Consider the following 27,412-nt stretch of genomic DNA (forward strand, 5'->3'; position numbering starts at 1 on the left):
TGTTTCCATTATTTAAGGAGGTATTAAGAGATTCTGCATTGACTCTTTATTATCCAGTTGGCATATACTAATCATAACACACCAGCCGGGTAACGCAGGAACATCCACTCTCCTCCCATGACACGCCCTCACCCAAAAAATATTCCTTAAAAAATAAGTAATGTGCAGATTACTGCAAGCTAACAGGCAAGAGACCGCAAAATGCTTCAATATATTTCTGTGGTAGCCTGTTGGCATGCGCTAACCATTAAAGGCTCCTACGTCAGAACAATCCAGCAAAAATGCACTTGATAGTTTGAAGTTGATATATGACACACGCTTCAATAAAAATAATGTATAGCCCTTCTCACAGTACAATTTACACCTACCAGCACCAAGGTCCCAGAAACATTTAGCAATATTTTGTGTGTCTTGGGTTCTGACTGATCTTCTAGGAGATGCAAACTGGAAATCACATTTGCTTTCCACTATTTTGAAAGACTCAAATCTCTTTTTGGGGTAAATGGCTCCAAATGGGTTAATTTTGCACATACTGTGACAGAAATGAACTTCGCTCCTGTGCCAGGGCCATGATTTCAATATCTCTCTCCTTCCGCACAGGCATGATATCAAGATGTGTTTGGAAATTGTTTTCAGTATACCGAGATCATTTCTGTATCTTTCGGCCAGAGGCATAGCTAGGTGGGATGCAAGGGGAGCACTTGTTCCCCCCCCAAACGGATTTTGAACAAAATGACACCTATGCAAATCAGCCCCTCAGCTTCATACTGACGCCTACATTACAAGAGATCTGCTCCCCTGACATCAAAACCTGACTACACCTCTGCTGTCGGCCCCTTGTTCTTGGTCTCCTTTTGCGCACATAGTTCAGCTGTGTGGTTTGGACTGCAATTACAGATTTAAATTTAAAACGCAGGCTTCTATTGAGTTGTTTATAAAGTGTGTACAATTTATGAAGTGTGAATTGTGTGTAATTAATTCTTCATGCATATGTGTGTATGTATTTAAAAGTATATATTATACAAAGCACTTCTATTCTTTGCTGTTTCTAAGTTGTAAATTTAGGTGTTTATTTTCCAGAGAGTTAGGGGTACTTTGAGACTGTAAAAATGAGTATATATCAGTGCTTTCGTGACGCAGGTGCCATTTTTGGGCACCTTTTCCAGTGGAATGAAATACATATCTTGATGTAGCTCAGGGAAGAGAAGGCATGTTGGGGATCACAGGAAAGCAGACAAACCAGGGAGTTGTGTGGAGAATACTGGTACAGAGAGAAGGGATGGGGCAGGATTGGCTGCAAGGCTTAGGGGAGCAGATAGAGTATGGTGCAGGGTGAAGGGGCAAGAGTCAGAGAGAGGAGTGAGAAATGTAGGGGAAGAGAGGGCAGGAGGAGTGAAGGAACGGGGCAATGGGGGGGGGGATGAGAGGGTATGGGAATAGGAAGCAAAGAGAGAAAGATGGTAATGGGGTGAAGGGTTACAAGGCAGGGAAAAGGGGGAGAGAAAGGGGGAGCTGCTGGGCACAGTGTGCATACAGAAAGAGCAGACTGGGAAGGGATACTGGTGATCAGTACTAACTTAGCAATTCTCCTCAACTCTGGCAGCGAAACGTGCCAGTGCATTGCCTCCTGCTGCTGGGCCAAATCCCGTCATTTTGCAAGTCTTATCAGCTCTTGGGCCAGTAGGAGAAGACAATGCACCAGTTGCCAGGGGAAGGGGGACCATGGGATCTCCACAGCTCTTGTTGGTGCCATTCAGCAGACTCATACCTAAGGTTTCACATGAAATTTGCTCTACCGTTTCCCGTGAGCAGACATATCAAAGCAGTGTTACATATGAATCTAATCTAGGGCATGACCACCGTGCCAGTGCTGTACCTGAGCAGCAGCATGGGGAGCCTCAAGGACTTGGTTTTATAGTGGCAAAAGTCTTTCCTTAAAACTCACTGATTTCCTCTAGCCTTTTGGTACCTCCTTTCTAGTAGTTTCTCTCTCTCTCTCTCTCTCTCTCTCTCTCTCTCTCTCTCTCTCTCCTCCCTCTCTCTCTCTCTCTCTCTGTCTCTCTCTCTGCTAGACAGAATTGGTGAGTTTTAAGGAGAGACTTATGCCACTATAAAACCATAAAAAGTCTACTGCTTTGTCACTCTCCTATCTGCCATACATCTCTCCCTGTCTCTCACTCACCCAGCTCTCCCAGTTTCTCACTTAACCTACCCTTCCCTTTTCCTGTAAAACTGTCACTCTGTGTTTCACTTTATATTTTGCTTTAGGGGTCCTTTGTAGCATGAAGGCCCAAAGCAATTGTCCTGTCCTCCCTACCCTTAATGCCAGCCCCTATCTAACTGCAGAAGAAAGGAGTGAATTCAAGCACCTGAGCTACCAGGAAAATGGATTTTAAAACATAGGATGCGATTGTTTGTCTTTGCACAGTTGACAAGTAAACTTTCTGACAGATAAATTTCTGTCGTAAATCTTGGTGAATTAGGCTCATGTTACGGGCAGAGACGGAGACATGGATATGTAACCTGCAAACTTTCGGATACTCACCCCATCAGCCAGACATCGCTCTCGATTAAACGGAGGACAGCCTGTGGTTCTCTTTTCCCAGGTGAACTCACCCCTTCCGTTCACTTTACAGGTGTGCGTGTCACACCCATCTTGCACTGTTTCATTTGGCTGTAAAAAGGTTTCAGTTCGTTAGCACACACAAAACATTAAGCAACATAAACAGGGCAAGAATTTATAGGATGTGAGGTTAGGATGGATAAATTTATTCCTCCTAATGGTATCCACTCCTATCCTAGCTGAGATAATATTTAACCATCTCTCTGACCTTATGTGCAACATTCTTTAAATTAGTCACCTTATTTTCCTACTCTCTTACCTCCTCTATATGTTCCATCTTTGCTTATACCCTACGCTGTCAATTAAAATGTTCTATTATGTATTGTGTTGACTTTGTAAGTAGTATACTAGCCACCTTATAATTGAAAGAGAAAAACGCCTAGATTTCGACCCAAATCGGGAGATAGACGCTTATCTCACAAAAACTAATAAATCGGTATAATGGAAAGCCGATTTTGGACATTTTCAACTGCACTCCATCGCGGAAGCGTACAAAGTAGACGGGGGCGTGTCGGAGGCGTGGCGAAGGTGGAACTGGGGCGTGGTTATCGGCCGAGGAGAGATGGGCGCCTTTCGCCGATAATGGAAAAAAAGTATGCGTTTGTAGCTAGAATTTAGGGCACTTTTCCTGGACCCTGTTTTTTCACGAATAAGGCCCCAAAAAGTGCCCTAAATGACCAGATTACCACCAGAGGGAATCGGGGATGTCCTCCCCTGACTCCCCCAGTGGTCACTAACCCCCTCCCACCACAAAACATGATGTTTCACAACTTTTTATTTTCACCCTCAAATGTCATACCCACCTCCCTGGCAGCAGTATGCAGGTCCCTGGAGCAGTTGTTAGGGGGTGCAGTGGACTTCAGGCAGGTGGACCCAGGCCCATCCCCCCCCTACCTGTTACAATTGTGCTGCTTAATGCTTAGTCGTCCAACCCCCCCAAACCCACTGTACCCACATGTAGGTGCCCCACTTCACCCCTTAGGGCTATAGTAATGGTGTAGACTTGTGGGCAGTGGGTTTTGAGGGGGATTTGGGGGGCTCAACACACAAGGGAAGGGTGCTATGCACCTGGGAGCTCTTTTACCTTTTTTTTTTGTTTTTGTAAAAGTGCCCCCTAGGGTGCCCGGTTGGTGTCCTGGTATGTGAGGGGGACCAGTGCACTACAACTCCCATGAACAAATGCCTTGGATTTATTTGTTTTTGAGCTGGGTGCATTCATTTTCCATTATCACTGAAAAACAAAAACGCCCAGCTCACAAATTGTCGAATAAAACATGGACGTCTATTTTTTTGGAAAATACGGTTCGGTCCGCCCCTTCACGGACCCGTTCTCGGAGATAAACGCCCATGGAGATAGACGTTTTCGTTCAATTATGCCCCTCCACGCCATACTTTGTATTGTTATTTGAATATTTTTACTGTTGTAATTGCCTATTGCTCGTGTTTGATCTATTCTTACTGTACATCGCCTTGAATGAATTCCTTCACAAAGGCGGTAAATAAATCCTAATAAATAAATAATAAATATATATATATGTATGCCACAAGAATGTGGCACTGTAACTTTTCACACTCAAACAGAAGTTAAGCACCAAAACAGGGGTAAACAACAGCTATGAATATAACTGCACATCTAGTCTATAAGGTGACCCCTAAGTGCTTTAATGTGCAACTGTAAGGTGGAGACATGCACATGGGCGGGACATGGGCAGTTGTACACTTACACAGGGTTCAATGGAGGGTTAAGTGACTTGCCCTGGGGCACAAGGAACCCAGTTCCTCAGGATCAAAGTCCGCTGCACCAACTACTAGGCTACTCCTCCACTGTATGCAATGTGTCTGATGGGCACTGTTCCCTCTAAGCTGAGCGGGAGTCCTCCACCTACAGCCCTGCCAGTAGGGGGTGCTGTTTCATTACCACATTTTCAATAGTAAGGGACAGGCAAGCTCTGCAGGAATCCAGGGAACTGAAAACACAGTATTGAAGCACCAGCCCACACCTATAGTCTGTGCTCAACATTGGCTCCTTCGGTTTTAGGCGATTCCCTTCAAAGTGCAGGCTAATGTGATGCTTCCTCCTCACCAGGGGGAACTGTGGCAAGAAGTTACCTCCTCAACTTGCTTCCAGCGACTATGGGACATACCAATACATGATCTCGAAACACTGCATTTAGCACTGAAATACTTAGTTATCTCTCCTCAAGCCAAATCTCATTTCCTGTTGAAAGCAATTCAGCTCCTCATAGATCAGTCCAAGTTACGCCAAAATAAATAAATAAAGAGTGCGAGAGAACTCTAAAAATCTATGGCATAATGGGGCCATTGAACCATCTGACTTTTATCTGAAACTTAGGAGAGACAACAATGTGGCCGCCAGATGGGCTGAATTAAAAATGTGGATTATATTTACACTTCAGCCCACATCAATGTTAGCACGCTTAATACTGACCTTCAAATTAAGAAGTCTTCCATCCTTCAGTTTCACGGCACATGCGGTTGGCACACACTTTCCACAGCAGGAACCTCGGATTTTCTCTACTCGGTAGTCCTGCAATAGACGAGCGTCAATCGTTACCCTGACTGTAAAACATTCGGTGCACACAGAAGACGGTGTTATTCACGAAGACCGTTTCAGATATCTCTGCAGCAGGGACTGCGTAGCCACATTTTCCCGTGCAAACAAACAAAACAAATGTTTATCCAGTCTGCATTTTTCAGATGGAATCAAGCACAGCTCACGAGTGGACACTGGAGCGTTGGTTGAGCACAAGTGTGGAGAGTGTGAAGCTTGTGTCTCGGGGAAAGGAACATAATCTAAACTGCAGCCAGATTTGGATGGTGAAAGGATGGGTCCCGGAACAGCAAAGTAACTCACATCCCACCTTGGAGAGTGACTGGTGCCCCAAATACCTACACCTCGTCTCATGTCATTGCTTTGGCAGTGGCTGACGCTTTTGTTTATGACAAGGAAACATTTCTGAACTTGCAGTTGCTATTGCTTTAACTGTACCATTATCAAAAACATCTGATTTTCCATTTCTGTTCCAACACATTATTTTATTGAATGAGTTTATTCTGACTGTTTTCTTCCTAATGCTCCGTTGGTGAACAGTAAATTCGTGTGCTTAGTATTGCTGCCTCTGCAGATTTTGGAGACACGGAGAGATTTGGTCTTCTCTATCCTAAGCCTTGTAGCAGTTCTCAGGAGGCAGTTAGTGAAATGCTGGAAGGAGCTCCGAGTAGTGGAAGAGGTTCTCAAGAGTCCCTTATTTTTTTTTATTTAATTATTTATTAGTTTCAAAAAGTTTTTAACAAATAATACATTTGAAACAGAAAAGGTACTTTCGTCAATTTTTACAAAGAAATCTCATTCCAATATTTAACTTTATGACTAAGTACTCTCCAGTCCACAATATCTAATCCAAGATTTACTACTAAGAGGGATTACAACTTAATTAAATAAAAGGAAAAAATAAGAACCGATCTAAGACGGTATCTTCTTTCATTTAAGAGCTTGACCTCATAGAACTTCTGGCGGCTATGAACTCAGATAATTGAACAGATTTATAAAAAAACATATTTAACCGATTGATGACAAATTATGCATTTACAAGGAAATCGTAACATAAAAGTAGCTCCCAGTTGAAGCACCCCTGGTTTTAACAGAAGAAATTGTTTACGCCTCTTTTGGGTGTCTTTACATACATCCGGAAATATGCGGACCTTGAGTCCTAGGAAATCTCTCTCTCTACTTTTAAAGAATTTTTTCATGATTAAAGTTTTATCCATGGCTAAAGCCAAAGTAACTAATAAAGTTGCGGAACTTATTAAGTCTGCTGTTGGTGTTTCTAAAATTGCGGAAACGTCCAGTGACTGATCCATCTGTTGTTCAGGTTCTTCGAAATTTTTATTAGGTAAGTAATATACTTGAGTCATTGGAGGTAAAATGTCCTCTGTAAAACCCAGATTTTCTTTCAAATACCTATTTATCATTTCTCTAGGAGTAGTAGTAACTACCCTAGGGAAATTCAAGAACCTCAAGTTTTTAGATCTTTGAGCATTTTCCAGGTTTTCAATTTTTCTTCTCAAATTAGAAACATCTTTTACAATATTGTTTTGCAAATCTCGTGATTTCTCTGAGTTTTCAGTCACTGAGTTTATCTTAGCCAACATTTCTTCTTTTTCCAGTTCCAAACCCTCAGCCTTCTCTTCAATTTCAGGAGTCCCTTATTAAACGATACCAGAAAAAAGTTATGCTTCATAAGTGGAGCCCAGCTAATGATTAGCAACAAATGATCAGCTTGTTACTAGTTAGTTTCCATTATCACTGAAAACCAAAACCGGCCATCTCTAAAGCCGGGCCAAATGTTGAGATTTGGCCTGCTCCGACCGGACTGTCGAAACGAAAGATGGCCGTCCATCTTGTTTCGATAATACGGTCGGGACGCCGCTTTACAGGGCCGGCCTTGAAGATGGCCGCCCATACAGATGGCCGGCCCCGTTCGATTACGCCCCTCTATAACAGCACTAACTTCCAGGAGTCACACAAGGGACTACCTAGAAGAAGGCAACACTTTAAACATTGCAGTGGGTGCTAGAACATCGACACATCTACTGAGAAAACTAAACAAGCCAGGTTACTACAGATCAATCCTACACAGAAATTCGGTGCCAACAGAATGCCTGGCTTCTTTCACACACAAAGAACACAGATGAAACTCACACTCTCGTGTTTTCTCTTACAAAATATCTCCTCTAAGCAAGCAGAACGTGAAGAGGAAAGTTTTTCAGACACTACTCACCTTTGGGCAGGGCTGGCAAGTAACTTTTTCACAGCTGAGTTTGAACATGTTGTCCACCAGGCTGCACTGACAATTGGTGCACTCATCTATCATTAGCGTTTCTCCTAGCTGAAGAAAAACAGCAACAACAACAACAAAAAAAAAATCAGGTGTAGTGCTTCTTATTTAAAAGTGTTCCCATTACAGGTCATCACCTGAAAACATGGGGTTTGAGTTCTATTTCAATGTCATTCATATCTGCTTATCCTTTAAAGTTAGAATCAGTGGCGTAGCCAAGGGTGGGCCCAGGTGGGCCCAGGCCCACCCACTTTGGGCTCAGGCCCACCCAGTAGCAGTACACCTATGATGTGGCTGGCAGGCATTCTTCCCAAGCCCCACCAGCTGAAAACTCCCAACAACTGTCCCTCCTGCATACCTTGTAAATAGATCTTCACCTGCAGCAAAGTAGCGACTGATACATGCTGTAGGGCCAGCATGAGCAGTGTGTATTAGTTGCTGCTCGCTGCCAGTGAAAATCTATTTAAAAGGTATCCGGGGGGGGGGGGGGATGTTTGAGAGACCATATGGTATGCAGGCAAGAGAGGGAGAGACCAACTCACGTGGGACAAGGCGGAGTTCTTCTGCCCACCCATCTTGTGCCCAGGCCCACCCAAAATAGGGTGTCTGGCTACGCCCCTGGTTAGAATTATTTTGCTATACCATCTGTTACTGCTTAGCCAACATGGATGATAAAGCTCTAGCTGGGTTGTGTGTGCTAAAGTGCTAACCAAAAATTTACCAGCACCACTGGCATAATGTCTGAGTAAATGAGAAATAAATGAGAAAACTGAAGGGTATGATCCGGGGAATATAGAATACACTACAAAACCAATTTTCTGACAAGTGTTTTATAGTGAAGGGTCAAAGGGGATCATGAATTTGACATACCGCCTTTCTGTGATACCAACAATGTGGTTTACATATATTATATCTGGTTCTACCCTAGCCGAAATAAAATTTTATCATCTCTCTGACCTCATGTGCAACTTTCTTTAAATTAGTCATTTTATTCTCTAACTCCTTTTACTCTCTTACCTATCTATACGTTCCATCTTTCCTTATACCCTATACTGTCAGTTAAAATGTTCTATTATGTATTGTGTTGACATTGTAAGTAGTAACTATGCCATGCTTTGTATTGTTATTTGAATATTTTGATAGAAGTGTATAAAATAATGAGTGGAATGGATCGGGTGGATGTGAAGCGACTGTTCACGCTATCCAAAAATACTAGGACTAGAGGGCATGAGTTGAAGCTACAGTGTGGTAAATTTAAAACAAATCGGAGAAAATTTTTCTTCACCCAACGTGTAATTAGACTCTGGAATTCGTTGCCGGAGAACGTGGTACGGGCGGTTAGCTTGACGGAGTTTAAAAAGGGGTTAGATAGATTCCTAAAGGACAAGTCCATAGACCGCTATTAAATGGACTTGGAAAAATTCCGCATTTTTAGGTATAACTTGTCTGGAATGTTTTTACGTTTGGGGAGCGTGCCAGGTGCCCTTGACCTGGATTGGCCACTGTCGGTGACAGGATGCTGGGCTAGATGGACCTTTGGTCTTTCCCAGTATGGCACTACTTATGTACTTATGTACTTATGTACTTATGTCTATTGCTCATGTTTGATCTATTCTTACTGTACACAGCCTTGAGTGAATTCTTTCAAAGAGGCGGTAAATAAATCTTAATAAATAATAATAAAATAATAGTAATAAATTTTATGCAGGTACTTAGGAAGCTGGTGTGTTGGTCTGTTTAAATATTTGGGTTTACAATTCTTGTTTTCTAATTGCAATTTCTAATTCATGGCACAACTTCAGTAACCTATCTTTGATGTATGAAAATTCTGTATTTGAGTGCGCAACACACGTTCAAATAAATAAACCAGTGGTTCCCAAACCTTTTCAGTTCGTGGCACCCTTCATGTCCGAACAATTTTTCGTGGCACCCCCCCAACCTCTGCCCCCCATCCCGGCCACACAGGTCTACGCCACCTGGCCATACAGGTCTCCCCCTCCCCAGCCACACAGGTCTCCAACTTTTTATCTGCACAAATATAACAGTGCTAGGGTGCCCCTATAACCAGCCCCTCCAAAAAACACACTGATTACGATTTATAACAAATGACTAATCTACCTATGAAAAGTTATTCCATTATTATACTTCCTCTTTGTACATCTGTGTGCTGCACAAGCCAGCATGTTTAAAAATATAAGTGAGATTACATTTTAAAATGCTACCAACAATACAGAATGACAACTCGGATGCAGCAGGTCATAGGTGTGCTTGCTTTTTTTTGAATGGGAATGGAAACAGAGACTACTGACCTATTGGCTTCAATTTTTTTACTTCATCCTATCTCCTGTTTTCATCCAACCTCCTTAGCAGCCGCCTGAGTCCCGAACGCTGTCTATTTCCTGTCCCCATTGGCCGCAACAAAAAAAACCCCACAAGTGCGGGGCCGCAGCAGCCTTCAGGCATGCGTTGTTGGCTCTGCTGGTCCTCTGCCCCCGCTGACGTCAACTTTCAGTTCCGGGGGCAGAGGAGCGGTGGAATTGACAGCACATGCCTGAAGGCTGCTGCAGTCCTGCGCTTGCTTTTTTTGGTTGATGTTTTTCTACCGCCGCTGCTGCGCTGCTGTTTGCAGTAGCGGTTCGGGCGGGAAGGAGGTCGAGATTTGCCACGGCACCCCAGAAAGGTCGCTGCAGTGCACCAGGCTGCCGTGGTGCACAGTTTGGGAAATGCTGAAATAAACAGTTAATAAAGTCTCTGACTTATAAACAGACACTTCTGCAGATGTATTCATAAAACTTGGAAGTTTTTGGACATCATGCATCTGAATGTGTCTGTGCTGTTAACATCAAAGACACAGAGCCTTAACTCAATAAAGATTTCTTCCAGAGGCATTGTAATGGAGAAAATCATTCAGTACGGCCCATAATATAATTGTTTTACGAATACCACTTTATCATAAAAGAACAGTCGCTGCACTGGCTGATTTATGAACTGTGAAGGAATAGAAATGGTTCAGGGTTTAACATTAAGCGGCAACAGCATACATCACCTTAACAAATTTAAGGTAAACTAAGGAGCAGTTATCATGCCGTAAGTACTCAAATTACCAAGCACTAATTGCAAAATCTCTCTGGTAAGTGTTGGGAGACTTCCCAGCATCTCTCCGCGCAGTTACCGCAGAGGAAAATCCTTTCCTGTGTGTTAACAGCAAAGACAAACAACATGGACACTCTTAAGGGGAAATTCTACGCATGAAACCAAACGTTAGGCACCACTTCCGCAAAACAAGCATTCTAATGGACGCAAGGCACCGACACAAGGCAAAAACAGCAGATCCGCACAAAAACATACTTACGTGCCCACTGATAGAATAGCACGTGTTTCCGCATGGATCTGCAAAGGGGGCATGACCCTGCGAGGAGCATGGGTGGGCCAGGGCGTTCCCTTACAATGCGCGCAGTGTTGTAGAATTCAGGGGATCTGCACCCAACTTGCACGTCGGAATTTACACCTGGTTCCAGTTGGTATAGCTCTTTGTTCCCAAAGTTGAGTGTGAATCCCAGCGCTATGGGCTATTCTATAAAAGGTTCCAATCCCAGAACCTAAGAATAGCCATACTGCGTCAGACCAATGGTCCATCTAGCCCCAATATCCTGTTTCCAACAGGGGCCAATCCAGGTCACGAGTACCTGGCAGAAACCCAATTAGTCAGTGGCGTACCAAGGGGGGGGGGCGGTGGGGGCGGTCCGCCCCGGGTGCCAGTGGGTGGGGGGTGCTCCGCTCCCGCCGCCTCCCGTGGCCGTTCCCGCGGTGCCGCACATTTAAAAAAACGGCGAAGCAGCGTCGCAGGCAGCGCCTCGTGCCCTGCTTGTAAAAAAAAAAATCAAATCTCCTTCCTCCTTCTCCTCCTCGTCTTGACGTCTTGACGTCGACTCGGGCCTTCCAATCAATTTGATTGGAAGGCCCGAGTCGACGTCAAGACGAGGAGAAGGAAGGAGATTTGATTTTTTTTTTTACAAGCAGGGCACGAGGCGCTGCCTGCGACGCTGCTTCGCCGGTTTTAACGGGACTGAGGTGGGGAAGGAGAGGGGTGAAAGGGATTCGGGTGGGGGTGTTCAGAGGGGAGAAGGGGACTGGGGTGGGGGTCTCAGACAGGGGAGGGGAGAAGGGGACTGGGGTGGGGATCTCAGAGGGGAGAAGGGGAGGGGAGAAGGGGACGGGTGGGGGTGTTCAGAGGGGAGAAGGGGACTGGGGTGGGGGGTCTCAGAGGGGAAAAGGGGAGGGGAGAAGGGGACTGGGGTGGGGATCTCAGAGGGGAGAAGGGGAGGGGAGAAGGGGACTGGGATGGGGGTGTTCAGAGGAGAGAAGGGGACTGGGGTAGGGGTCTCAGACAGGGGAGGGGAGAAGGGGACTGAGGTGGGGGTCTCAGACAGGAGAAGGGGAGGGGAAAAGGGGACTGGGGTGGGGGTGTTCAGAGGGGAGAAGGGGGCTGGAACTGGGGGCTGAAAAAAGGGGCAGAGAGAGAGAGGGGACAGGTCCTAGATGGAAGGGGGAGCGAGAGGGAGGGCAGATCCTGGATGGATGGGAGAGGGAGGGCAAATGGTGGATCGAAGGGGCAGAGAGAAAGGGCAGGCAGTGGATGGAAGGGACGGCAGAGAGGGCAGACACTGGATGGCAGAGAGAGAGAGAGAGAGTGAAGACAGATGCTGGATGGAAGGAAGACGGTGAAAAGAAGATGAGGAAAGCAGAAACCAGAGACAACAAACTGTAAATAAAATATATTTTTTTATTTTTTTTGCTTTAGGATAAAGTATTGTAGATATGTTAAATGTTTATAATAGAACATGTAAATAAGGTAATCTTTTTATTGGACTAATTTTAATACATTTTGACTAACTTTCGGAGAACAAAACCCCCTTCCTCAGGTCAGGATAGGATACTGTAACAGCACTATACTGTACTGACCCGAGGACGGAGGTTTTGGCCTCTGAAAGCTAAATGTATTAGTCCAATAAAATGGTATTATTTTACTTTCTATATTTGTTTTATTTCTATTTGTTAATTTGTAAAGTGGTGATTGGTACTTGTTAGTTTTTTTCAAATTTACATCTGCTGTCTTTATATTTTGCACGGTACTAGGGGACAGTTTCTGTTTCTGTGGTGTTGCATTGTATGCAGAGTCTGGCATTGGGGGTTCAGTTTAATTTTTGTCTAAATAGAAAGTTTATAATTACTTATTCTATAGTGGATTAGGATGTATCTGTGTTTGTGAAAAAGACATGGCTTTCAGTTGGCATTGACTGTGCAGGATCTACGATCTGTATTATTCTGTCTGGTTTCATTTTACAATAGGTGAATTGATGTTCTAGTGCTCACTGTAGTGTTTAAGATGCTTTCCTTTTCCTTGTGTGACTCGTAGAAATGACTGCTTATGGTATGGTAGAATTGCTCTATAGGTCCTGAGTGTTTTGTATTCTCGGCATGCCTAGTACTGGATTTGGGGGGGGGGGGGGTGTTAAAAAATGACCGGCCCCGGGTGTCAACTACCCTAGGTACGCCACTGCAATTAGTAGCACCATTCCATACAGAATCCCAAAGAATAGCAAGATTCCGGAACCCCAAAGAGTAGCAACATTCCAGAATCTCAAAGAGTAACAAGATTCCGGAATCCTAAAGAGTAGCACCGTTCCATGCTACCAATCCCAGGGCAAGAAGTAGCTGCTTCCCCCATGTCCATCTCAATATATGGTAACTCACAGTCCCAGTTAAATTGGGGTAGCACCATGTGCATACAAGGAGGGCACTTTCTTACTTAAGGAAGCTAGGGATCTGTCTTTAAAAGCTCAAATCAAAGTCTCCTTCTGAAAATCCACAGTGGATTCTATTGACTTTCTCTTCCCAGCACCTTCTGTTGAAGGAAAATGCTGTTCAGATGAATTGCGACATTAGAATGTTGTGTTTGTGTAGCTAAACCTAAAACATCCAACTTTCTTCAGTTTTCCATTTGGTAAAACAAATTCTTCACAATAAATCACTTTTTTTTTTTTGCTCATCCCCATCCTCTCTAATTAAAAAAAAAAAAGGGCCAGTCTCTTTCGTTGCTTCCAGACTGATGCATAAAAACAGTCTCCACTTGCCACTTGATTCTCTCCGCATCCTAGAGGGTACGAACTCTATGGAAATCTCAGGGGGACTGAGTCCCTGCTCCCAGGCAACCAAACATCTGCTACCAGTCTAAATAAGTCCCTTGGACAGTGTAATTAAGCAGTTCCAATATTTCAATTTGCTAATGTACAGATTTGGATAGTTTGTTCCCGTTCTTGAGAAGTAGATGGGCTGGCCGGGTGGCTTGTTGCAAAACCTTCACATCTGACAAAATATCGGTATGATTTGTGCCCTGGAAATGCCTCCTCAGCCGCACTGAGGAACAGGACAAGGAGGCCTGATAAACCTCAGTTTTAGTTCTGTTGTAACATTTTCCACCCCTGCTTGAAATTATTATCATGCTATATCCCTTAGATACTCTACATCTCTCAGATGGATTCCCCTCACGTAGATTACAGCAGCATAAGACTGTATTAACCAGGCTAATTAGTGTATTGCAATCTCCCTCACTGCGGGCCAGGTGATGGAAGTTCCAACAAAACAACTCCTTGCAGGTCAACAAAGAGAGAGAGAGAGAGAGAGAGAGGAAGAGGACGATGTGCATCAGGCTGAGAGGACAGCACTGTTCTCACAATCTAAGCAGAAACGGACACAATTAAGAATGACTCCAGCTCATTGGTTTTCTCCTTAAGATCCTAATTAGCAAAAAAAAAACTTAAAACAAGAAGGGACAGTGGTGACTTAGCTCGCACGAGTCGGTTAGAACTTGAGCAGATACAAGTTGAGCCCTTTCCACTATATTTATTTCCAGGTAGGACACTACGCCCAACTTTGTATAATAAATTCAATTATTAGAGCTTCCTACATGACACTGAGGGTATTAGATGGACAGGTGAGATCTGCTCTGCTCAGTCCAAATTGATCCTTCTATGGCGATGGTCTTTACTTCCAGTCCTCAAGAGAAGCCAACAGGTCAGGTTTTCAGGATAGCCCTTACGAATATGAATGCAACTATAGTAACATAGTAACATACTACTACTACTATTTAGCATTTCTATAGCGCTACAAGGCGTACGCAGCGCTGCACAAACATAGAAGAAAGACAGTCCCTGCTCAAAGAGCTTACAATCTAATAGACAAAAAATAAATAAAGTAAGCAAATCAAATCAATTAATGTGAACGGGAAGGAAGAGAGGAGGGTAGGTGGAGGCGAGTGGTTACAAGTGGTTACAAGTCAAAAGCAATGTTAAAGAGGAGGGCTTTCAGTCTAGATTTAAAGGTGGCCAAGGATGGGGCAAGACGTAGGGGCTCAGGAAGTTTATTCCAGGCGTAGGGTGCAGCGAGACAGAAGGCGCGAAGTCATGAGTTGGCAGTAGTGGAGAAGGGAACAGATAAGAAGGATTTATCCATGGAGCGGAGTGCACGGGAAGGGGTGTAGGGAAGGACGAGTGTGGAGAGATACTGGGGAGCAGCAGAGTGAGTACATTTATAGGTTAGTAGAAGAAGTTTGAACAGGATGTGAAAACGGATAGGGAGCCAGTGAAGGGTCTTGAGGAGAGGGGTAGTATGAGTAAAGCGACCCTGGCGGAAGATGAGACGGGCAGCAGAGTTTTGAACCGACTGGAGAGGGGAGAGGTGACTAAGTGGGAGGCCAGCAAGAAGCAGATTGCAGTAGTCTAAACGAGAGGTGACAAGAGTGTGGATGAGGGTTTTGGTAGAGTGCTCGGAAAGAAAGGGGCGGATTTTATGGATGTTGTAAAGAAAGAAACGACAGGTCTTGGCAATCTGCTGGATATGAGCAGAGAAGGAGAGAGAAGAGTCAAAGATGACCCCAAGGTTTCGAGCTGAGGAGACAGGGAGAATGAGAGAGCCATCAACAGTAGTAGATGACGGCAGAAAAAGACCTGCATGGTCCATCCAGTCTGCCCAAGACAAACTCATATGTGTATACCTTACCTTGAATTTGTACCTGTCCTTTTCAGGGCACAGACCGTATAAGTCTGCCCAGCAGTATTTCCCGCCTCCCAACCACCAGTCCCGCCTCCCATCATCGGCTCTGGTACAGACCGTATAAGTCTGCCCTCCCCTATCCTAGCCTCCCAACCACCAACCCCTCTTCCCCCCACCTGCTCCGCCACCCAATTTCAGCTAAGCTTCTGAGGATCCATTCCTTCTGCACAGGATTCCTTTATGCATATCCCACGCATGTTTGAACTCTGTTACCGTTTTCATCTCCACCACCTCCCGCGGGAGGGCATTCCAAGCGTCCACCACCCTCTCCGTGAAAAAATACTTCCTGACATCTTTCCTGAGTCTGCCCCCCCTCAATCTCTTTTCATGTCCTCTCGTTCTACCGCCTTCCCATCTCCGGGAAAGAGGCATGACTGGGGGAAACTATGCTTGGTATCTCTAATTTCAATACAGTTATACTTATTAAATGTGTACTATAGTAACCATAAATATACTATAAACAAATCTTCAAAATCTTTTCTTAAACAAATATATATCTATTACAATATTTCTCCGAATAAATAAAATTCCTCACTCTCCGCACATTCTCAAACCTCAATCATACACATTCACTCTATTCCATATAACCCTCAATAAACCATTGCTCTTAACTATATACAAATATTTCAATTGGGCTGAAGTACTTTTTCTTTCAACACAATATTAATGTGGATAGAAATTACAAAACACAATATCCTCAGAACTGATTCTTCTACCACCTTAAATGTATAAGCGCTTTATAAGTACTCAACCTAATGTTAGAACTTATATCCATATATCTAAAATGACTCATACTACGTTGTCCATCATTCCTATTGCTGTCCCATAATAATCACTCTTCCTATCCTCTGCGTATTTGTCTTCCGCTCACTCCTTAATTTCCACAAATACCGGTCCACTTCATATCTCTAGTAAACAATTACACAAAAATATCTACACTATCTTTCCATTGCTCGTCAAGAAACTCAAATTCTTTTGAAGAATTTGAGTACGTGGTTGGCAGCAGATTTGTAACACAGAGACTGTATGGAAACTCACAAAGGAACTGAAAAAGGCATGACTGGGGGAAACTTTGCCACAGCAAGAAATATTTGAGTTGTCAAAGGTCACAGAGTGGTAGTGGGGGGACTGGCTCCGAGGTCAAACAATTAAACCACAAAATTCCCCTTATCAAGTGGTGGAGCTACTCAGGGATCCTTTTACTAGGGTGCACTGAAAAATGGGCTGCGCTAGTGTAGGCGCGTGTTTTGGGTGTGCGCCTGTAAAAAAGGCCTTTTTTGTATTTTTGCCGAAAATGGACATGCGGCAAAATAGAAATTGGGTCTGGGACCTTACCGCCAGCCATTGACTTAGCAGTAAGGTCTCACGCGGTAACCTTGCGGTAATTGTCTATGTGCGTAGAATGATGATTACCACCCAGTTTCCGCCACGCCGGAGTGCATAGTGGATGCGTGTAAAAAATGAAATTACTGCCCAGGCCAAATTGACGCGCATTGGGCGTGCAGAGGCACCTACATGGCTCAGTAAAAGGGCCCCTCAGACTTTAGCCTGTACTTCATGTCTATGAAATAATTCAGTACGTAATATTCCCTCCTGTGCCTTGCTTATTATAGATAATATGCAAATTAAAGAAAAAAAAACAAGACAGAGAATATGATTATCTTACCCCAATAATGGTGCCGTTCAGAACACAGCCGGGTACAGGTTCTGAAAAACACACAATACCTTCAATGTTAGCAAATATTTAAATAAAACAATAAACATGCATGAATGTATATATACACTCACACATGTTCATATTAACACAATTATTCCATCACTGACTAACTTTAGAATTTCTGTTTTACCAACTGATGAGACCTGTCCGATCAATCATTGACTATCTACCCTTCCGGAAATCACTAAAAACCCATCTGTTCAAGCAAGCCTACCCAAATGACCAAGACTAATCCTATGAACCCATCTACCCATCACATTTCCAGGAGACAATGACCTAGACCACCTTTCCCACCTAATTTCCCTATGTTTATCCCATGCCCCATCCCCTTCTGCCTCCTCTACCCCTTCTCCAATGCTCACCTACCCTTGCTCATACTTCTCCTACTTCCGTCACTCCTGCCCATCTCTACCAACTTATTTCTTTTATTATTCTGATATACTTAACTTATTTTTCTTCATCAATACTCTGTAATCCCTGTTACTATGTAAGCCGCATTGAACCTGCTCTGAGCGGGAAAGCGCGGGGTACAAATGTAATAATAAGTAAATAAGAGCCCTAAACATAAAAATAACAGCTCATTTTTTCTGGATCCAGCTACCCTTTGAAAGGCTAGCCACAAACTGTTCAAATCTCTTAAAACAAAGTTCACTACCTCCATCGCCTGCTTCATCAAACCTTGAAAAAAAATAAGGCTACATTTGTATGCATAATCCCTTCTCATTTTTGACAAATTTAAAAGAGATTTCTTTGACTTAGCAGATGGCTTTATTGCTTTTGGAAGATCTGTTTCATGTTTTGTTTTGTTTTTTAATTTGTTTTGGATTTTTCACACCTTCTGATTTTCCTCAGATATTCCCCATGGATCTGAGAAAGTTTCCACATTTCTGTCAAATTCACACCAAATTGAAATCCGCATCATTGGAGATCAACTTCACAACTGACCGAAATCTCACACTAGAAAGCCACGTGAAAAATATAACAAAGAAAATGTTCCATGCAATGTGGAAACTCAAAAGAGTTAAACCTTTCTTCCCAAGGGAAATATTCCGCAGCCTGGTACAATCAATAGTGTTAAGCCACTTGGACTACTGTAATGCCATATATGCCAGATGCAAAGAACAAATCATTAAGAAACTTCAAACTGCCCAAAACACTGCAGCCAGACTCAAATTTGGAAAAGCGAAATACGAAAGCGCCAAACCCCTAAGAGAAAAACTACACTGGCTCCCACTGAAAGAACGAATTGCGTTCAAAATCTGTACCCTGGCTCATAAAATCATTCATGGTGAGGCCCCGACATACATGTCAGACCTCATAGACTTACCAACCAGGAACACAAAAAGATCAGCACGCACATTCTTGAACCTCCACTACCCCAGTTGCAAAGGACTTAAATATAAATCAATATACGCATCTAGCTTCTCCTACATCAGCACGCAACTGTGGAATGTACTACCAAAGGCCTTAAAAATAATGCACGACTTAACAGCCTTCCGGAAGTTACTAAAGACCAACCTGTTGAAGACGACATACCACAATGAACCATCATAAATGACCTACATCAAAACTCTATCGGAACCAAATCAAGCCGAATTCTTTACACCTGATTGCATCAATCAATCTGTCACCAAATGAACATTAACGCATTACCCTTTATATCTTATGCCTGAAATGAACTGTTTATCAAACTTATTTTATAATTCACCTTAACATTTATGAACTTTAATGTAACAATACTTTGTATTTCTCATTCCGGAAATGGCGATCGCCATTACGGCATAATGTAAGCCACATTGAGCCTGCAAAAAGGTGTGAAAATGTGGGATACAAATGCTACAAATAAATGAATAAATAAATGTTTCCACAATCTCCATTTACCACATTTGCAGGACAGACAGCAGTCTTCTCGGAGACATTCCAGCTCGAATCCCACCGGGCACTTCTGGGTACTGAGTGCTGGACATGACACGTTCTTTTCCCGGATGAAGACTTCATCATTCACCTGGGCACACTCATAGATGGTACAAGGATTGAAGGGGGAACGCCATTCAGTCCCAACCTAACAGAAGTCACAGAGATGTTATAGGACTTGAAGCCTTTCGTTCAGTCTTGAAAGAAGTTGACAACATGAGCGTAGAAATCTAACCAATTCCCATGAAATGGAAAGAGAAAAAAGTCATAGGAATGTCACATGAAAACGGGCAGGTTCATGAATTATTTCCACAGAATACCTAATATCCAGTTTAATACAGCTGTGCAGAGTGCAAGTATTGTATTTGCAATTATACAAGGCTGTTCTTTTTGGTTTTCATTAGACCTAGTTCAAACCAAATCCAATCAACAGTTGCAATACTGCAAAATATATTTCAGCGAATAAAATGTGCTTATCAGTCATATTTAAGAAATGGAGGAAATTTAAGCATATTCATGGCCTGCCCTTGAACTCCAGAACATACCCTGTGCTTGCGGACATTGTTCCTGAATACGTCGGCATCCCCTTGTCCTCTGCCAACAACTTTCTCTTCGCAGACCGACTGTCTGCATGTCCCACAACACTCGCCTTCTTTCTTTACATAGACGGAATCCTATAACAGGCAAACAGTCCGTGAAGAAAAGCCAAAAATGCACGTTCTTATCTTTATACTTTTGCAAAATATTTCCAAACTGATTCACTAGTCTTGTCTTGTGTTACATTGACATCTATTGGGCCAACCTTTAAAAACTGCCCTATTTCCCTTACTCTCTGCTCTCTGTTTCCACTATGCCACCACCTATTTCACCCATTTTTATCCACCTCCCTATCCCAACTTTTTCCCTTGTCTCAAGGACACTTTCCTTTTCCAAACTGCTTGTGTTTTTCTACTAAGGCCTCTTCCCCTTCCTGCTGCGAAATTTCTTACTGTCACACCAAATATCTGGAGCAGAAGAGTAGCGTGATCAACAGGACTCTTGCAAAAAATATGTATTTAGGTGTTTTAATATTTTTCATATATTTTCGAACTTTTTATACATTCTTATATTCTTGTTTTATGTAGATATATTTTAATATACATGTATTTATCAGTTGTTATCACTATCTGAGGCAGGCACTTTTGCCAAAACACGGTGTTGTGTCGAGTCCATTTTAATAAAGGTTAAAGTACTAATATTTCCATCTCGTCTTCTTGGTTTTTGGAAGAGTCCTATTGATCATGCTACTCTTCTGCTTCAGTACAGTGGCGTAGCCAAGAGTGGGCTGGGGTGGGCCCAGGCCCACCCACTTTAGGTTCAGGCCCACCAAGTAGCAGCACACCTATAATGTGGCTGGCAGGGACCCCAAGCCCCACCAGCCAAAACTCCCAACAACTGTTTGCTGCCAGTGAAAATCTGCTATTTAAATGGTATACGGGGGAGAGGGGATGTTTGAAAGACCATATGGCATGCAGGCGAGAGAGGGAGAAACCAAATCACTTGTAGGACAAGGCGGAGTTCTGCCCACCCACCTTGGGTCCAGGCCCACCCAAACTTGGGTGTCTGGCTACGCCCATGCTTCAGTATCCTCCTCACTGTAGCGGATCCTGTTTCTCCACTTGGTGGTTGATCCCTGTCTCACACACCAAATATCTGGGCCACCTTCCCACAATTACTAGAATCTAGTGGACCATTTTGTAAATTCTTGGAGATGGAATTCTTATATGTCTCTTTATTTCTAGCATCCTGATTGTCTTCTCCAAAATTTAATTGGCCTGGAACAAGTCAGCTAGCGCCAATATTCACTGGTTGACCAAGTTCAGCGGCCAGATAAATCTGTGTAAATAAGAGGTCTATCTTTGGCTGCTATAACTTAACCAGTCGGCCGATGAATATCAGCTTAACTGGCTATGTTTTTAGCGGACAAAAAAATCCCTGGAAATTCAATGCCAGTTGCTGGATACAGCCCCAACATTGAATTTCTGGGTTCACCACCGACCACGGGAGTTAGCTGGGCTCCTTCCCGTGGTCTCAATACCAGCCCCAATATCTCTTTAAACCCAAACTCCATTTAAACTTGGGCTGTTTGCATTGGCATGGGAAGGGCAGTTTTACAACCTTGGTACCACATATACATGTGTATTATACATATGTTTAGGCTAATGGGAAATACGCATTTATATGTGCATACACTAGGGCTGTTTGGGTGATTAAACATTTTAATCATGATTAATCTCACAATTAAAATTTTTGATCTTGAATCGACTGGTCTGACATCACTGTACTTGCCTGGGTCACAGGCAGCATTTGCAATGCAGGCAGGCTTCCTCTGCCAGCCCCATGAGCCTTCTTGCAGCCTCTGATGCAACTTCCTGTTTCCGCGGTTGCAAGAAGGCTCTCGAGGCCAGTGGAGGAAGCCTGCTCACATTTCAGATGCTGCCTCCAACCCAGGCAAGTACAGTGATGCCAGACCAAGATTAATCACAAAGAAAAATTTTAATTGTGCAACTAGATAATTACTACTACTACTATTTAGCATTTCTATAGCGCTACAAGGCATACGCAGCGCTGCACAAACATAGAAGAAAGACAGTCCCTGCTCAAAGAGCTTACAATCTAATAGACAAAAAATAAATAAAGTAAGCAAATCAAATCAATTAATGTGAACGGGAAGGAAGAGAGGAGGGTAGGTGGAGGCGAGTGGTTACGAGTCAAAAGCAATATTAAAGAGGTGGGCTTTCAGTCTAGATTTAAAGGTGGCCAAGGATGGGGCAAGATGTAGGGGCTCAGGAAGTTTATTCCAGGCGTAGGGTGCAGTGAGACAGAAGGCGCGAAGTCTGGAGTTGGCAGTAGTGGAGAAGGGAACAGATAAGAAGGATTTATCCATGGAGCGGAGTGCACGGGAAGGGGTGTAGGGAAGGACGAGTGTGGAGAGATACTGGGGAGCAGCAGAGTGAATACATTTATAGGTTAGTAGAAGAAGTTTGAACAGGATGCGAAAACGGATAGGGAGCCAGTGAAGGGTCTTGAGGAGAGGGGTAGTATGAGTAAAGCGACCCTGGCGGAAGATGAGACGGGCAGCAGAGTTTTGAACCGACTGGAGAGGGGAGAGGTGACTAAGTGGGAGGCCAGCAAGAAGCAGATTGCAGTAGTCTAAACGAGAGGTGACAAGGGTGTGGATGAGGGTTTTGGTAGAGTGCTCGGAAAGAAAGGGGCGGATTTTACGAATGTTGTAAAGAAAGAAACGACAGGTCTTGGCGGTCTGCTGCATATGAGCAGAGAAGGAGAGAGAAGAGTCAAAGATGACCCCAAGGTTTCGAGCTGAGGAGACAGGGAGAATGAGAGAGCCATCAACAGAAATAGAAAACGGGGGGAGCGGGGAGGTGGGTTTGGGGGGGAAAATGAGAAGCTCGGTTTTGGTCATATTTAATTTCAGGTGGCGTTGATACATCCAGGCAGCAATGTCAGACAAGCACGCTGAAACTTTGGTTTGGATGCAAGGTGAGATATCAGGGGTAGAAAGGTAGATTTGGGAGTCATCAGCATACAGATGGTAGGAAAAGCCATGGGATGAGATTAATGAACCAAGGGAAGAAGTGTAGATAGAAAAGAGGAGGGGACCAAGAACAGAACCCTGAGGTACGCCGACAGGCAGAGGGATAGAAGTAGAAGAGGATCCACCAGAGTGAACACTAAAGGTGCGGAGGGAGAGGTAGGAAGAGAACCAGGAAAGGACAGAGCCATTAGTTAACTATTCTGCAAATACCCACTTAACTTACATATTGCGTATTCACAAGGGGGGGTGTACCCAAGGGTAGAGCATGGATGGGACTTCAGCAGGGCTCCCACTTGTGCGAATAACAGAATCACTGTAAGTTACACAGACGCCAGCCGCATTTAGGTGTTCAGACTTGGTCAGTTAACATAGCCGGTTAAGCCGATGGGCTAAGTTACACCAGCCAAAGATAGACCCTACTATTTACACAGCTGTAACCAAAACATATTTCTCAAACAAGCATGTTTTCAAAGCCTTACGAAACATCCTATAGCAAGGGATAGTCTTTATCTGAATTGGTATAATATTGGCAAAAGAGGGGACCCCTGTAGTACAAAAGATCAGGAGCAAATAGCAGTTCTAGTCTGTTTTGCATAGCTAATGATTCTGGGCTCTGAATCCTTCATATGGGCAGAGCTTACTTTGATATTTTATCCAGTGAAATTGAGTAACAATAATTCCTTGAGCACTGACCCCACCCCACTCACTGTCAGCCTCTTCTTTTGAGGCACAGATGCCTTTTTGATTTTATGGAAAAGGCAGATAGATTTTGAATGACTTTATAAATTTTTGAGGTGTACTTCTTAGCGGTTTGAGGCTCCTTGCCTTTGACAGCACGGTTTGCTTGCTGAAAAAGATATATGAAAGCAAAGGAACCCCAGTCTCTTTTTCACACATGAGCAAGTACGCTCAGCTGAAGTGGAAGTAACTGTCAGCAGCTGTGCAGAACTGGTACTGAGCTCCTTCTGAGAGTTCCCTCAGCTTCTGTTGACAGTGATGATGTGATGAGAGGATGGTGATAAAGCCCACTGTGTACAGACTCTCTCAAGAGAGTGACAGCACCAGGCTTTAATATGTAAAAAAAAAATAATACCCCTGGCAGCTACTGGAAGAGTCGCTTTTAAAAGCTAATTCTTTGAAGGTGAAGGGAACAATGTTTAATATAATTTATAGACCAAGAGGAAACGACTCCCACCAGACGCATCCATTACTTTGCAGGAAAACCTCTCATTATCCTGCAGGTTGCTAATGTCGCCACTGAGTGTTGGAGTTCAATGTAGCATCCAGCAGAAATCCACCGAGGCGGAAAACTCTGAAATCCCATGGAAAATGACAGAAGGAGAAGAGAAGTAGGGTCGTCTTCCCACTTTTCTTCTCCTTCTGAAGTTCAATGTAGCAACGTTCTTTGCAGATAAGATAGGATGCTATTTCCTGAGCTATATAATAAGTATGGGGTAGATATTCAACCCATGGTGGTCAGCAGTTTTTAAGTCGCTTACAGCCAAAGGCTGAATTGACCCTGGATATTCAATGCCCGGTCATATCAAGGTTCTGGCATTGAATTTTCAGGTGCGTTAAGTCACCCTGAAGTTAATCAGACCTGTGCCAGGTTAGCTTGGTGGATAAACTTAGGACGGTTGTTTTGCTGTCCTAACTTTTATCTACTGACTAGCCAGTTAACGGATTGAATGTCGTCACTAACTGCTTAAGTTCTAAACAGTGCCTGGTTGTTCACTGACAATATTAAGCAGCATTTCCACTTAAGCACCACTTAACCCTGCCAGATGGCCAGCTCAGCTTTTGAATATCGGGCCCTATATTTTTAAAACTGGTCCTATATAGAACTACTAACGTACTAAAAACTGTTAACATACTAAAATCAGTTAAGTAAATACTGAACTACTAACAAAATCCATTAAGTAAATATAGAACTACTACCATACTAAAATCCACTAACAGACTAAAATTCATTAATAAATATAGAACTGCTAACAAACCAAAATCCATTCTGGTGTGTCTCCCATGCAATTTTTTCATCTAGGGAGAAGACACCTGAGACTGCTGGAAATCATAGGAGCCAACTTTTCAAAATTATTGTGGATGCTAAGCTCAGTGGAAATAACCCCTCCCTGGACACATACAAGGAATTTTCTCAATATTGGGAGTGCTCAAGCACCCACAGCACTCACAGAGTCGGCTCCTATGGCTGAAATTACCACACAAAAGGGGTCCAAGGAGTTCCATTTAAACTCAAAACCCTAAATCCAACACAGTGCTTAATTTATAACGACTATCCATAAATTTCATGAAATTTATGGAGACACAGGGCAGCTTCCCCCCCCCCACCCCCGCCAAAAATACCATCATAGAAATTCAGAAACAGTGAAAAATGATGGCAGATAAAGACCAATTCACCTAGCCAGTCTGTCCATCCATGCTAACTATTAAGCTCTAGAATCCCTTCCTAAAATCAAATTTCTTTGAAAATTCTGAAAGATTTCTGATCACTTTCTGGGTAGAAGATTCAATACTTTTAGACTCTCAGAAATAAAAACAAACTCCCCCCCCCCCTCCTAATTTGCAAGCAAGGATAACCCGTAGCAAATCTATGTCACATAGGAGTCTTCCAATTCTGTTACGATCTTTCGGGCTAGGCCTTCTCTGACACAGTGGAAGAAATGTTTCCACCCACAATAAAAAAAGCAAAACTTCACAACTGTTTCATGTTACTTTGTAATGTCCTCTCCTGGTTTAAAGAAACTTAGCATTTAAATAGTTTGATGTTGTTTGTCACTGATTCCTCTATGTCTCATCTTGAGAATAGTACTACTACTACTACTTATCATTTCTAAAGCGCTACTGGATGTACGCGGCGCTGTACACTTGAACATGAAGAGACAGTCCCTGCTCAACAGATCTTACAATCTAATTAGGACAGACAAACAGGAAAAATAAGGGATATGGACAAAGAGTAGCAAGATTCCGGAATCCCAAAGAGTAGCAAGATTCTAGATTCCCAAAGAGTAGCAAAGATTCTGGAATCCCGAAGAGTAGCAAAGATTCCGGAATCCCAAAGACTACTACTACTACTTATCATTTCTAAAGTGCTACTGGACGTACGCGGCGTTGTACACGAACATGAAGAGACAGTCCCTGCTCCACAGAGCTTACAATCTAATTAGGACAGATAAACAGGACAAATAAGGGATAATGACAAAGAGTAGCAAGATTCCGGAATCCCAAAGAGTAGCAAGATTCTAGAATCCCAAAGAGTAGCAAAGATTCTGGAATCTCAAAGAATACTACTACTACTACTTATCATTTCTATAGCGCTACTAGACGTACACAGCGCTGTACACTTGAACATGAACAGACAGTCCCTGCTTGACAGAGCTTACAATCTAATTAGGACAGACAAACAGGACAAACAAGAGATAAGGGAATATTAAAGTGAGGATGATAAAATAAGGGTTCTGAACAAGTGAATAAGGGTTAGGAGTTAAAAGCAGCATCAAAAAGGTGGGCTTTTAGCTTAGATTTGAAGACAGCCAGAGATGGAGCTTGACGACATACGGGCTCAGGAAGTCTATTCCAGGCATATGGTGCAGCAAGATAAAAGGAACGGAGTCTGGAGTGAGCAGTGGAGGGGAAGGGTGCAGATAAGAGAGATTTACCCAGTGAACGGAGTTCCCGGGGAGGAATGCAGGGAGAGATGAGAGTGGAGAGATACTGAGGAGTAGAGTGATGTGGTAGCCTTGTTAGTCCACTTTTAAAGGTAATAAATAGAAATAAAACAAAATATAGAAAAGAAAATAAGATGATACCTTTTTTATTGGACTAATTTAATATATGATTAAATATTTTGACATCCACCAGACAGGACTTAAGAAAGATCTGGGTTTTCTAGCCCTTTATAAGCCATAAAATTCTACAGTTTTGTCACCCTCTTATCACCCATCCATCTCTCCCTGTCTCTCACCCACCCAGCTTGCCCTGTTTCTTACCTTACCCACCCCACCCTGTTCCTGTGAGGCTGTCATTGCAATGCTTTTGTATTTCCCTTAAATATTCTGATATTTATCAGCATTTGTTTATTTCTGATCTGAAGAATCAATAGAAATCAAACAAAATAAAACATGGAAAAGAAAATAAGATGATACCTTTTTTATTGGACATAACTTAATACATTTCTTGATTAGCTTTCGAAGGTTGCCCTTCTTCCTCAGATCGGAAATAAGCAAATGTGCTAGCTGACAGTGTATATAAGTGAAAACATTCAAGCATTACTATGACAGTCTGACAGGGTGGGAGGATGGGGGTGGGTCGGAGGTATGCATAGGGACATTATAAACCATAAAGCTGTATGTCTCTGTTGATCACCCCACCCCTCACCTATCCACACCCATCCTGTTAGAATATCAATGATATGCTTTGTTTTATTTTGTTTGATTTCTATTGATAACCTTAAGAGTGGACTAACACGGCTACCACACTCCTCTACTTAAGATGATCTGAAGAAGAAAGGTTACCTTCAAAAGCTGATCAAAAAATGTATTAAGTTAGTCCAACAAAAAAGGTATCATCTTATTCTC

The 27,412-nt window shown here is 43.1% G+C and overlaps 1 protein-coding gene across 1 annotated transcript in view; it reads right to left on the reverse strand.

Annotated features, from left to right (window-relative positions):
• VWF (von Willebrand factor) overlaps positions 1–27,412 on the reverse strand; it is a 235,651-nt gene that overhangs the window by 9,842 nt on the left and 198,397 nt on the right. Inside the window, exons 44-49 of the mRNA XM_030215570.1 lie at positions 19,771–19,899; positions 19,193–19,373; positions 17,261–17,301; positions 7,426–7,533; positions 5,073–5,171; positions 2,546–2,674 (exon numbers count right to left, since the gene is read on the reverse strand). Of these exons, the coding sequence (XP_030071430.1) occupies positions 2,546–2,674; positions 5,073–5,171; positions 7,426–7,533; positions 17,261–17,301; positions 19,193–19,373; positions 19,771–19,899 (687 nt within the window). The remainder of the gene's footprint in view (positions 1–2,545; positions 2,675–5,072; positions 5,172–7,425; positions 7,534–17,260; positions 17,302–19,192; positions 19,374–19,770; positions 19,900–27,412) is intronic.

This window comes from Microcaecilia unicolor, chromosome 9 (assembly GCF_901765095.1).
Source record: "Microcaecilia unicolor chromosome 9, aMicUni1.1, whole genome shotgun sequence".
NCBI classification, from domain to species: Eukaryota; Metazoa; Chordata; class Amphibia; order Gymnophiona; family Siphonopidae; genus Microcaecilia; species Microcaecilia unicolor.